Raw genomic sequence first — 13735 nt, 5'->3', positions numbered from 1 at the left:
TGAGTTTAGGTGACATAACCTTTTAAATAGCTGTTCTTACATCAGACCCACAGTGATCGTGGTAATGAGCTAGTGTGGTGCATGGAGTGGGAGGGAACGTCTTTAGTCATGGTTCCAATGTAAGTACAGCAAATCTAATCAGGCCTCGATCTTTAAAGTAATATCTACCTCAGAGGTGGAGAAGGGGAGGGTGTTAGTGGTTCTGTCAGGGGGGGGGGGGGGGGGGGGGGGGGGGGGGGGTCTGTTTCTGTTTGTTAATGTCTCTGCTCCCAGTAGAGGGGTTCTGTATGTTAATGTCTATGATCCCAGGTCAGGGGTTGACCGGGTGTAGCTTTTTGAGACGCTTAGACAGGAGCTGCTGCAGTACGACAGAGAGAGAGCTGTATAGTAATGGAGGATGGGACAGGAACTGTTAAACAGACTACGCACCGGACAGGAACTGGAAAACAGATTACACACCGGACAGGAACTGGAAAACAGATTACGCACCGGACAGGAACTGGAAAACAGATTACACACCGGACAGGAACTGTAAAACAGATTACACACCAGACAGGAACTGGAAAACAGATTACACACCGGACAGGAACTGGAAAGAAGCTAATCCACAGTTGTGGGTGGTCTTAACCAATCTGTTGAAACAGCACGGTGGATGTGTGGAGGGACAGAAATCAGGGAGGGAGGAGCCATACATGGATGAAGGTAGCGGAGGGGAGGAGCTATTCATATACAAGGCTGAATAGGTTCTATGTCAGTAAGGGGAGCTTTAACAGGGTTCTGTGTCAGTAAGGGGAGATGTAACAGGGTTCTATGTCGGTAAGGGAGCTATAACAGGGTTCTATGTCAGTAAGGGGAGCTGTAACAGGGTTCTATGTCAGTAGGGGGAGCTATAACAGGGTTCTGTGTCAGTAAGGGGAGCTGTAACAGGGATCTATGTCAGTAAGGGGAGCTTTAACAGGGTTCTGTGTCAGTAAGGGGAGCTGTAACAGGGTTCTATGTCAGTAAGGGGAGCTGTAACAGGGTTCTATGTCAGTAAGGGGAGCTGTAACAGGGTTCTATGTCAGTAAGGGGAGCTTTAACAGGGTTCTGTGTCAGTAAGGGGAGCTGTAACAGGGTTCTATGTCAGTAAGGGGAGCTATAACAGGGTTCTGTGTCAGTAAGGGGAGCTGTAACAGGGTTCTATGTCAGTAAGGGGAGCTGTAACAGGATTCTGTGTCAGTAAGGGGAGCTTTAACAGGGTTCTGTGTCAGTAAGGGGAGCTGTAACAGGGTTCTGTGTCAGTAAGGGGAGCTGTAACTGGGTTCTATGTCAGTAAGGGGAGCTGTAACAGGGTTCTGTGTCAGTAAGGGGAGATGTAACTGGGTTCTATGTCAGTAAGGGGAGCTGTAACAGGGTTCTGTGTCAGTAAGGGGAGCTGTAACAGGGTTCTGTGTCAGTAAGGGGAGCTGTAACTGGGTTCTATGTCAGTAAGGGGAGCTGTAACAGGGTTCTGTGTCAGTAAGGGGAGCTGTAACAGGGTTCTATGTCAGTAAGGGGAGCTGTAACTGGGTTCTATGTCAGTAAGGGGAGCTGTAACAGGGTTCTGTGTCAGTAAGGGGAGCTGTAACAGGGTTCTGTGTCAGTAAGGTGAGCTGTAACTGGGTTCTATGTCAGTAAGGGGAGCTGTAACAGGGTTCTGTGTCAGTAAGGGGAGCTGTAACAGGGTTCTGTGTCAGTAAGGTGAGCTGTAACTGGGTTCTATGTCAGTAAGGGGAGCTGTAACAGGGTTCTGTGTCAGTAAGGGGAGCTGTAACAGGGTTCTATGTCAGTAAGGGGAGCTTTAACAGGGGTCTATGTCAGTAGGGGGAGCTGTAACAGAGTTTTGGGCTCTCAGATCTGCCCTAGATGCTTCTCAGACCATCACATGATAACATTTGATTATATCATGTCTGTTTCACCTCGTCCAAGTTCTTACGGGGACTTTAGTGCTAAATTATTGCATGATGTCTCATTTTGCGAGGGGTTCGGTGTCTTTAGGGAGAGTTGGAAAGGGAGGAAAGCTGAGTTTGAGAACCTAAGACAATGGTGGTGACAGCTAGGATAATGTCTACTAATCAGAGGTTAGAGCAGGATATTAGAGACATTGAGGATAGCCTTATTGGGCAGCAGCAGCTACTCTTCCTGGGGTTTATTATGGATCCCCATTAGTTCCTGCCAAGGCAGCAGCTACTCTTCCTGGGGTTTATTATGGATCCCCATTACTTCCTGCCAAGGCAGCAGCTACTCTTCCCGGGGTTTATTATGGATCCCCATTAGTTCCTGCCAAGGCAGCAGCTACTCTTCCTGGGGTTTATTATGGAACCCCATTAGTTCCTGCCAAGACAGCAGCTACTCTTCCTGGGGTTTATTATGGATCCCCATTAGTTCCTGCCAAGGCAGCAGCTACTCTTCCTGGGGTTTATTATGGATCCCCATTACGTCCTGCCAAGGCAGCAGCTACTCTTCCTGGGGTTTATTATGGAACCCCATTAGTTTCTGCCAAGGCAGCAGCTACTCTTCCTGGGGTTTATTATGGATCCGCATTAGTTTCTGCCAAGGCAGCAGCAAACTCTTCCTGAGGTTTATTATGGATCCCCATTAGTTCCTGCCAAGGCAGCAGCTACTCTTCCTGGGGTTTATTATGGATCCCCATTAGTTCTGGCCAAGGCAGCAGCTACTCTTCCTGGGGTTTATTATGGATCCTCATTAGTTTCTGCCAAGGCAGCAGGTACTCTTCTTTGGGTTTATTATGGATCCCTATTAGTTCCTGTCAAGGCAGCAGCTACTCTTCCTGGGGTTTATTATGGATCCCCATTAGTTCTGGCCAAGGCAGCAGCTACTCTTCCTGGGGTTTATTATGGATCCCCATTAGTTGCTGCCAAGGAAGCAGCTACTCTTCCTGGGGTTTATTATGGATCCCCATTAGTTCTGGCCAAGGCAGCAGCTACTCTTCCTGGGGTTTATTATGGATCCCCATTAGTTCCTGCCAAGGCAGCAGCTACTCTTCCTGGGGTTTATTATGGATCCCCATTAGTTCTGGCCAAGGCAGCAGTTACTCTTCCTGGGGTTTATTATGAATCCTCATTAGTTCCCGCCAAGGCAGCAGCTACTCTTCCTGGGGTTTATTATGGATCCCCATTAGTTCCTGCCAAGGCAGCAGTTACTCTTCCTTGGGTTTATTATGGATCCCCATTAGTTCTGGCCAAGGCAGCAGCTACTCTTCCTGGGGTTTATTATGGATCCCCATTAGTTCCTGCCAAGGCAGCAGATACTCTTCCTGGGGATTATTATGGATCCCCATTAGTTCCTGTCAAGACAGCAGCTACTCTTCCTGGGGTTTCTTATGGATCCCCATTAGTTCCTGCCAAGACAGCAGCTACTCTTCCTGGGGTTTATTATGGATCCCCATTAGTTCCTGCCAAGGCAGCAGATACTCTTCCTGGGGATTATTATGGATCCCCATTAGTTCCTGTCAAGACAGCAGCTACTCTTCCTGGGGTTTCTTATGGATCCCCATTAGTTCCTGCCTAGACAGCAGATACTCTTCCTGGGGTTTATTATGGATCCCCATTAGTTCCTGCCAAGGCAGCAGCTACTCTTCCTGGGGTTTATTATGGATCCCCATTAGTTCCTGTCAAGGCAGCAGCTACTCTTCCTGGGGTTTCTTATGGATCCCCATTAGTTCCTGCCAAGGCAGCAGCTACTCTTCCTGGGGTTTATTATGGATCCCCATTAGTTCCTGCAAAGGCAGCAGCTACTCTTCCTGGGGTTTATTATGGATCCCCTTTAGTTCCTGTCAAGACAGCAGCTACTCTTCCTGGGGTTTATTATGGATCCCCATTAGTTCCTGTCTAGGCAGCAGCTACTCTTCCTGGGGTTTATTATGGATCCCCTTTAGTTCCTGTCAAGACAGCAGCTACTCTTCCTGGGGTTTATTATGGATCCCCATTAGTTCCTGTCTAGGCAGCAGCTACTCTTCCTGGGGTTTATTATGGATCCCCATTAGTTCCTGCCAAGGCAGCAGCTACTCTTCCTGGGGTTTCTTATGGATCCCCATTAGTTCCTGCCAAGGCAGCAGCTACTCTTCCTGGGGTTTATTATGGATCCCCATTAGTTCCTGCCAAGGCAGCAGCTACTCTTCCTGAGGTTTATTATGGATCCCCTTTAGTTCCTGTCAAGACAGCAGCTACTCTTCCTGGGGTTTCTTATGGATCCCCATTAGTTCCTGCCAAGGCAGCAGCTACTCTTCCTGGGGTTTATTATGGATCCCCATTAGTTCCTGCCAAGGCAGCAGCTACTCTTCCTGAGGTTTATTATGGATCCCCTTTAGTTCCTGTCAAGACAGCAGCTACTCTTCCTGGGGTTTCTTATGGATCCCCATTAGTTCCTGCCAAGGCAGCAGCTACTCCTCCTGGGGTTTATTATGGATCCCCATTACGTCCTGCCAAGGCAGCAGCTACTCTTCCTGGGGTTTATTATGGATCCCCATTACTTCCTGCCAAGGCAGCAGCTACTCCTCCTGGGGTTTATTATGGATCCCCATTAGTTCCTGCCAAGACAGCAGCTACTCTTCCTGGGGTTTATTATGGATCCCCATTAGTTCCTGCCAAGGCAGCAGATACTCTTCCTGGGGATTATTATGGATCCCCATTAGTTCCCGCCAAGGCAGCAGCTACTCTTCCTGGGGTTTATTATGGATCCCCATTAGTTCCTGCCAAGGCAGCAGTTACTCTTCCTTGGGTTTATTATGGATCCCCATTAGTTCTGGCCAAGGCAGCAGCTACTCTTCCTGGGGTTTATTATGGATCCCCATTAGTTCCTGCCAAGGCAGCAGATACTCTTCCTGGGGATTATTATGGATCCCCATTAGTTCCTGTCAAGACAGCAGCTACTCTTCCTGGGGTTTCTTATGGATCCCCATTAGTTCCTGCCAAGACAGCAGCTACTCTTCCTGGGGTTTATTATGGATCCCCATTAGTTCCTGCCAAGGCAGCAGATACTCTTCCTGGGGATTATTATGGATCCCCATTAGTTCCTGTCAAGACAGCAGCTACTCTTCCTGGGGTTTCTTATGGATCCCCATTAGTTCCTGCCAAGACAGCAGCTACTCTTCCTGGGGTTTATTATGGATCCCCATTAGTTCCTGCCAAGGCAGCAGCTACTCTTCCTGGGGTTTATTATGGATCCCCATTAGTTCCTGTCAAGGCAGCAGCTACTCCTCCTGGGGTTTCTTATGGATCCCCATTAGTTCCTGCCAAGGCAGCAGCTACTCTTCCTGGGGTTTATTATGGATCCCCATTAGTTCCTGCAAAGGCAGCAGCTACTCTTCCTGGGGTTTATTATGGATCCCCTTTAGTTCCTGTCAAGACAGCAGCTACTCTTCCTGGGGTTTATTATGGATCCCCATTAGTTCCTGTCTAGGCAGCAGCTACTCTTCCTGGGGTTTATTATGGATCCCCTTTAGTTCCTGTCAAGACAGCAGCTACTCTTCCTGGGGTTTATTATGGATCCCCATTAGTTCCTGTCTAGGCAGCAGCTACTCTTCCTGGGGTTTATTATGGATCCCCATTAGTTCCTGCCAAGGCAGCAGCTTCTCTTCCTGGGGTTTCTTATGGATCCCCATTAGTTCCTGCCAAGGCAGCAGCTACTCTTCCTGGGGTTTATTATGGATCCCCATTAGTTCCTGCCAAGGCAGCAGCTACTCTTCCTGAGGTTTATTATGGATCCCCTTTAGTTCCTGTCAAGACAGCAGCTACTCTTCCTGGGGTTTCTTATGGATCCCCATTAGTTCCTGCCAAGGCAGCAGCTACTCTTCCTGGGGTTTATTATGGATCCCCATTAGTTCCTGCCAAGGCAGCAGCTACTCTTCCTGAGGTTTATTATGGATCCCCATTAGTTCCTGTCAAGACAGCAGCTACTCTTCCTGAGGTTTCTTATGGATCCCCATTAGTTCCTGCCAAGGCAGCAGCTACTCCTCCTGGGGTTTATTATGGATCCCCATTACGTCCTGCCAAGGCAGCAGCTACTCTTCCTGGGGTTTATTATGGATCCCCATTACTTCCTGCCAAGGCAGCAGCTACTCCTCCTGGGGTTTATTATGGATCCCCATTACGTCCTGCCAAGGTAGCAGCTACTCTTCCTGGGGTTTATTATGGATCCCCATTAGTTTCTGCCAAGGCAGCAGCTACTCTTCCTGGGGTTTATTATGGATCCTCATTAGTTTCTGCCAAGGCAGCAGCAACTCTTCCTGAGGTTTATTATGGATCCCCATTACTTCCTGCCAAGGCAGCAGCTACTCCTCCTGGGGTTTATTATGGATCCCCATTACGTCCTGCCAAGGTAGCAGCTACTCTTCCTGGGGTATATTATGGATCCCCATTAGTTTCTGCCAAGGCAGCAGCAACTCTTCCTGAGGTTTATTATGGATCCTCATTAGTTCCTGCCAAGGCAGCAGCTACTCTTCCTGGGGTTTATTATGGATCCCCATTAGTTCTGGCCAAGGCAGCAGCTACTCTTCCTGGGGTTTATTATGGATCCTCATTAGTTTCTGCCAAGGCAGCAGGTACTCTTCCTGGGGTTTATTATGGATCCCCATTAGTTCTGGCCAAGGCAGCAGCTACTCTTCCTGGGGTTTATTATGGATCCCCATTAGTTCCTGCCAAGGCAGCAGCTACTCTTCCTGGGGTTTATTATGGATCCCCATTATTTCTGGCCAAGGCAGCAGCTACTCTTCCTGGGGTTTATTATGGATCCCCATTAGTTCCTGCCAAGGCAGCAGTTACTCTTCCTTGGGTTTATTATGGATCCCCATTAGTTCTGGCCAAGGCAGCAGCTACTCTTCCTGGGGTTTATTATGGATCCCCATTAGTTCCTGCCAAGGCAGCAGATACTCTTCCTGGGGATTATTATGGATCCCCATTAGTTCCTGTCAAGACAGCAGCTACTCTTCCTGGGGTTTCTTATGGATCCCCATTAGTTCCTGCCAAGACAGCAGCTACTCTTCCTGGGGTTTATTATGGATCCCCATTAGTTCCTGCCAAGGCAGCAGATACTCTTCCTGGGGATTATTATGGATCCCCATTAGTTCCTGTCAAGACAGCAGCTACTCTTCCTGGGGTTTCTTATGGATCCCCATTAGTTCCTGCCAAGACAGCAGCTACTCTTCCTGGGGTTTCTTATGGATCCCCATTACTTCCTGCCAAGGCAGCAGCTACTCCTCCTGGGGTTTATTATGGATCCCCATTACGTCCTGCCAAGGTAGCAGCTACTCTTCCTGGGGTTTATTATGGATCCTCATTAGTTTCTGCCAAGGCAGCAGCAACTCTTCCTGAGGTTTATTATGGATCCCCATTACTTCCTGCCAAGGCAGCAGCTACTCCTCCTGGGGTTTATTATGGATCCCCATTACGTCCTGCCAAGGTAGCAGCTACTCTTCCTGGGGTTTATTATGGATCCCCATTAGTTTCTGCCAAGGCAGCAGCTACTCTTCCTGGGGTTTATTATGGATCCTCATTAGTTTCTGCCAAGGCAGCAGCAACTCTTCCTGAGGTTTATTATGGATCCCCATTAGTTCCTGCCAAGGCAGCAGCTACTCTTCCTGGGGTTTATTATGGATCCCCATTAGTTCTGGCCAAGGCAGCAGCTACTCTTCCTGGGGTTTATTATGGATCCTCATTAGTTTCTGCCAAGGCAGCAGGTACTCTTCTTTGGGTTTATTATGGATCCCTATTAGTTCCTGTCAAGGCAGCAGCTACTCTTCCTGGGGTTTATTATGGATCCCCATTATTTCTGGCCAAGGCAGCAGCTACTCTTCCTGGGGTTTATTATGGATCCCCATTAGTTGCTGCCAAGGCAGCAGCTACTCTTCCTGGGGTTTATTATGGATCCCCATTAGTTCTGGCCAAGGCAGCAGCTACTCTTCCTGGGGTTTATTATGGATCCCCATTAGTTCCTGCCAAGGCAGCAGCTACTCTTCCTGTGGTTTATTATGGATCCCCATTAGTTCTGGCCAAGGCAGCAGTTACTCTTCCTGGGGTTTATTATGAATCCCCATTAGTTCCTGCCAAGGCAGCAGCTACTCTTCCTGGGGTTTATTATGGATCCCCATTAGTTCCTGCCAAGGCAGCAGTTACTCTTCCTTGGGTTTATTATGGATCCCCATTAGTTCTGGCCAAGGCAGCAGCTACTCTTCCTGGGGTTTATTATGGATCCCCATTAGTTCCTGCCAAGGCAGCAGATACTCTTCCTGGGGATTATTATGGATCCCCATTAGTTCCTGTCAAGACAGCAGCTACTCTTCCTGGGGTTTCTTATGGATCCCCATTAGTTCCTGCCAAGACAGCAGCTACTCTTCCTGGGGTTTCTTATGGATCCCCATTACTTCCTGCCAAGGCAGCAGCTACTCTTCCTGGGGTTTATTATGGATCCCAATTAGTTCCTGTCAAGGCAGCAGCTACTCTTCCTGGGGTTTCTTATGGATCCCCATTAGTTCCTGCCAAGGCAGCAGCTACTCTTCCTGGGGTTTATTATGGATCCCCATTAGTTCCTGCCAAGGCAGCAGCTACTCTTCCTGGGGTTTATTTTGGATCCCCTTTAGTTCCTGTCAAGACAGCAGCTACTCTTCCTGGGGTTTATTATGGATCCCCATTAGTTCCTGTCTAGGCAGCAGCTACTCTTCCTGGGGTTTATTATGGATCCCCTTTAGTTCCTGTCAAGACAGCAGCTACTCTTCCTGGGGTTTATTATGGATCCCCATTAGTTCCTGTCTAGGCAGCAGCTACTCTTCCTGGGGTTTATTATGGATCCCCATTAGTTCCTGCCAAGGCAGCAGCTACTCTTCCTGGGGTTTCTTATGGATCCCCATTAGTTCCTGCCAAGGCAGCAGCTACTCTTCCTGGGGTTTATTATGGATCCCCATTAGTTCCTGCCAAGGCAGCAGCTACTCTTCCTGAGGTTTATTATGGATCCCCTTTAGTTCCTGTCAAGACAGCAGCTACTCTTCCTGGGGTTTATTATGGATCCCCATTAGTTCCTGCCAAGGCAGCAGCTACTCTTCCTGGGGTTTATTATGGATCCCCATTAGTTCCTGTCAAGGCAGCAGCTACTCTTCCTGGGGTTTATTATGGATCCCCATTAGTTCCTGCCAAGGCAGCAGCTACTCTTCCTGGGGTTTATTATGGATCCCCATTAGTTCCTGCCAAGGCAGCAGCTACTCTTCCTGGAGTTTATTATGGATCCCCATTAGTTTCTGCCAAGGCAGCAGCTACTCTTCCTGGGGTTTATTATGGATCCCCATTAGTTCCTGCCAAGGCAGCAGCTACTCTTCCTGGAGTTTATTATGGATCCCCATTAGTTTCTGCCAAGGCAGCAGCTGCTCTTCCTGGGGTCCAGCAACACTAAGAAAGTTATATAAAATGTAAAATATTACATGACATTACATTTCATAACACTTTACACAATACATTAAGTGCGTTCCCTCAGGCCTCTACTCCATTGAACCATCTGGGGGACACTGGAACATGGGGGGCTGGTGAACCATCTGGGGGACACTGAAACATGGGGGCTGGTGAACCATCTGGGGGACACTGGAACATGGGGGGCTGGTGAACCATCTGGCGGACACTGGACATGTCTATGGGGGCTGGTGAACCATCTGGGGGACACTGGAACATGGGGGCTGGTGAACCATCTGGGGGACACTGGAACATGGGGGGCTGGTGAACCATCTGGGAGACACTGGAACATGTCTATGGGGGCTGGTGAACCATCTGGGGGACACTGGAACATGGGGGGCTGGTGAACCATCTGGGGACACTGGAACATGGGGGGCTGGTGAACCATCTGGGGGACACTGGAACATGGGGACTGGTGAACCATCTGGGGGACACTGGAACATGTCTATGGGGGCTGGTGAACCATCTGGGGACACTGGAACATGGGGGGCTGGTGAACCATCTGGCGGACACTGGACATGTCTATGGGGGCTGGTGAACCATCTGGGGGACACTGGAACATGGGGGCTGGTGAACCATCTGTGAGACACTGGAACATGTCTATGGGGGCTGGTGAACCATCTGGGGGACACTGGAACATGGGGGGCTGGTGAACCATCTGGGGGACACTGGAACATGTCTATGGGGGCTGGTGAACCATCTGGGGGACACTGGAATATGGGGGCTGGTGAACCATCTGGGGGACACTGGAACATGGGGGGCTGGTGAACCATCTGGGGGACACTGGAACATAGGGGGCTGGTGAACCATCTGGGGGACACTGGAACATGGGGGGCTGGTGAACCATCTGGGGGAGACTGGAACATGGGGGCTGGTGAACCATCTGGGGGACACTGGAACATGGGGGGCTGGTAAACCATCTGGGGGACACTGGAACATGGGGGGCTGGTGAACCATCTGGGGACACTGGAACATGGGGGCTGGTGAACCATCTGGGGGACACTGGAACATGGGGGCTGGTGAACCATCTGGGGACACTGGAACATGGGGGGCTGGTGAACCATCTGGGGACACTGGAACATGGGGGGCTGGTGAACCATCTGGGGGACACTGGAACATGGGGGGCTGGTGAACCATCTGGGGGACACTGGAACATGGGGGGCTGGTGAACCATCTGGGGACACTGGAACATGGGGGGCTGGTGAACCATCTGGGGGACACTGGAACATGGGGGGCTGGTGAACCATCTGGGGGACACTGGAACATGTCTATGGGGGCTGGTGAACCATCTGGGGGACAATGGAACATGGGGGCTGGTGAACCATCTGGGGGACACTGGAACATGGGGGGCTGGTGAACCATCTGGGGGACACTGGAACATGTCTATGGGGGCTGGTGAACCATCTGGGGACACTGGAACATGGGGGGCTGGTGAACCATCTGGGGGACACTGGAACATGTCTATGGGGGCTGGTGAACCATCTGGGGGACACTGGAACATGGGGGGCTGGTGAACCATCTGGGGACACTGGAACATGGGGGGCTGGTGAACCATCTGGGGACACTGGAACATGGGGGGCTGGTGAACCATCTGGGGACACTGGAACATGGGGGGCTGGTAAACCATCTGGGGGACACTGGAACATGGGGGGCTGGTGAACCATCTGGGGACACTGGAACATGTCTATGGGGGCTGGTGAACCATCTGGGGGACACTGGAACATGGGGGCTGGTGAACCATCTGGGAGACACTGGAACATGTCTATGTTTCTGTAGTAGTGGAATAAATGTGATTGTTATAAATGGAATATAAAAATAAAAATGAGCTGAATAATTCTCACAGACAGAAGAATAGTTGATAAAGGTTACAGCGAGAGCACAGCAGACTCTTCCAATCGTTCAGCTCTAAACTGAGGAAACCTAAATCTAATTTCAGCAAAATAATAGATTTCCTCCCTCAGCCTTTCAACCTCAGACAATGGTCTGCCGGAACAGAGAGCATCATGGTCTGTCGGAACAGAGAGCCTCATGGTCTGTCGGAACAGAGAGCCTCATGGTCTGCTGAACAGAACAAGTGTACATCCCACATGACACCTTGTGTCCTATATAGTGCACAAGTTTTGACCAGAGCCCTATTGGTAGTAGTGCACTACATAGGGATGAGGGTGCCATTTGGGAGGCAGACCATAACAATGTGGATAAGTAGACTCCTATCTATCACAAAGAGAGGAGAGGGGCAGGTTGACCAGGGTCTGAGACAGAGGAGAGAGATGGAGGGAGGGAGGGGGCAGAAGTGTTCTATATGGGTCTTTCTACAGAAGTAGTGTTCTATATGGGTCATTCTATAGAAGTAGTGTTGTATATGGGTCCTTCTATAGAAGTAGTGTTCTATATGGGTCCTTCTATAGAAGTAGTGTTGTATATGGGTCCTTCTATAGAAGTAGTGTTCTATATGGGTCCTTCTATAGAAGTAGTGTTGTATATGGGTCCTTCTATAGAAGTAGTGTTCTATATGGGTCCTTCTATAGAAGTAGTGTTGTATATGGGTCCTTCTATAGAAGTAGTGTTCTATATGGGTCCATCTACAGAAGTAGTGTTCTATATGGGTCCTTCTATAGAAGTAGTGTTCTATATGGGTCCTTCTATAGAAGTAGTGTTGTATATGGGTCCTTCTATAGAAGTAGTGTTCTATATGGGTCATTCTACAGAAGTAGTGTTCTATATGGGTCCTTCTATAGAAGTAGTGTTGTATATGGGTCCTTCTATAGAAGTAGTGTTCTATATGGGTCCTTCTATAGAAGTAGTGTTGTATATGGGTCCTTCTATAGAAGTAGTGTTCTATATGTGTCCTTCTATAGAAGTAGTGTTCTATATGGGTCCATCTACAGAAGTAGTGTTCTATATGGGTCCTTCTATAGAAGTAGTGTTCTATATGGGTCATTCTACAGAAGTAGTGTTGTATATGGGTCCTTCTATAGAAGTAGTGTTCTATATGGGTCCTTCTATAGAAGTAGTGTTCTATATGGGTCATTCTACAGAAGTAGTGTTGTATATGGGTCATTCTATAGAAGTAGTGTTCTATATGGGTCCTTCTATAGAAGTAGTGTTCTATATGGGTCCTTCTACAGAAGTAGTGTTCTATATGGGTCCTTTTATAGAAGTAGTGTTCTATATGGGTCCTTCTACAGAAGTAGTGTTCTATATGGGTCATTCTATAGAAGTAGTGTTCTATATGGGTCATTCTATAGAAGTAGTGTTCTATATGGGTCATTCTATAGAAGTAGTGGTCTATATGGGTCCTTCTACAGAAGTAGTGTTCTATATGGGTCCTTCTATAGAAGTAGTGTTCTATATGGGTCATTCTATAGAAGTAGTGTTCTATATGGGTCCTTTTACAGAAGTAGTGTTCTATATGGTTCATTCTATAGAAGTAGTGTTCTATATGGGTCATTCTATAGAAGTAGTGTTCTATATGGGCCATTCTATAGAAGTAGTGTTCTATATGGGTCCTTCTATAGACGTAGTGTTCTATATGGGTCCTTCTATAGAAGTAGTGTTCTATATGGGTCCTTCTACAGACGTAGTGTTCTATATGGGTCCTTCTATAGAAGTAGTGTTCTATATGGGTCCTTCTATAGAAGTAGTGTTCTATATGGGTCCTTCTATAGAAGTAGTGTTCTATATGGGTCCTTCTACAGAAGTAGTGTTCTATATGGGTCATTCTACAGAAGTAGTATTCTATATGGGTCATTCTACAGAAGTAGTGTTCTATATGGGTCCTTCTATAGAAGTAGTGTTCTATATGGGTCCTTCTATAGAAGTAGTGTTCTATATGGGTCATTCTACAGTAGTAGTGTTCTATATGGGTCCTTCTACAGTAGTAGTGTTCTATATGGGTCATTCTATAGAAGTAGTGTTCTACAGTGGGGAGAACAAGTATTTGATACACTGCCGATTTTGCAGGTTTTCCTACTTACAAAGCATGTAGAGGTCTGTAATTTTTATCATAGGTACACTTCAACTGTGAGAGACGGAATCTAAAACAAAAATCCAGAAAATCACATTGTATGATTTTTAAATAATTAATTTGCATTTTATTGCATGACATAAGTATTTGATCACCTACCAACCAGTAAGAATTCCGGCTCTCACAGACCTGTTAGTTTTTCTTTAAGAAGCCCTCCTGTTCTCCACTCATTACCTGTATTAACTGCACCTGTTTGAACTCGTTACCTGTATAAAAGACACCTGTCCACACACAATCA

At 48.0% G+C, this 13735-nt stretch overlaps 1 protein-coding gene across 1 annotated transcript; it reads right to left on the bottom strand.

Moving 5' to 3' along the window:
• Positions 1-10149: 10149 nt before the first annotated feature.
• LOC139534830 (uncharacterized) lies at positions 10150-11097 on the bottom strand. The gene has a single exon (XM_071334285.1). The coding sequence runs from the start codon at positions 11095-11097 to the stop codon at positions 10150-10152; it is 948 nt and encodes a 315-aa protein (XP_071190386.1).
• Positions 11098-13735: the final 2638 nt, after the last annotated feature.

Source organism: Salvelinus alpinus, chromosome 11 (genome assembly GCF_045679555.1).
Source record: "Salvelinus alpinus chromosome 11, SLU_Salpinus.1, whole genome shotgun sequence".
Taxonomy (NCBI): Eukaryota; Metazoa; Chordata; class Actinopteri; order Salmoniformes; family Salmonidae; genus Salvelinus; species Salvelinus alpinus.
Note: the sequence above shows the minus strand (reverse complement) of the source record. Positions and strands in the feature narration are given on the sequence as shown.

Coding starts and splice junctions, on each gene's coding strand:
- LOC139534830 (XM_071334285.1), bottom strand. CDS start 11,097: ATGGTTTACCAGCCCCCCATGTTCCAGTGTCCCCAGATGGTTCACCAG.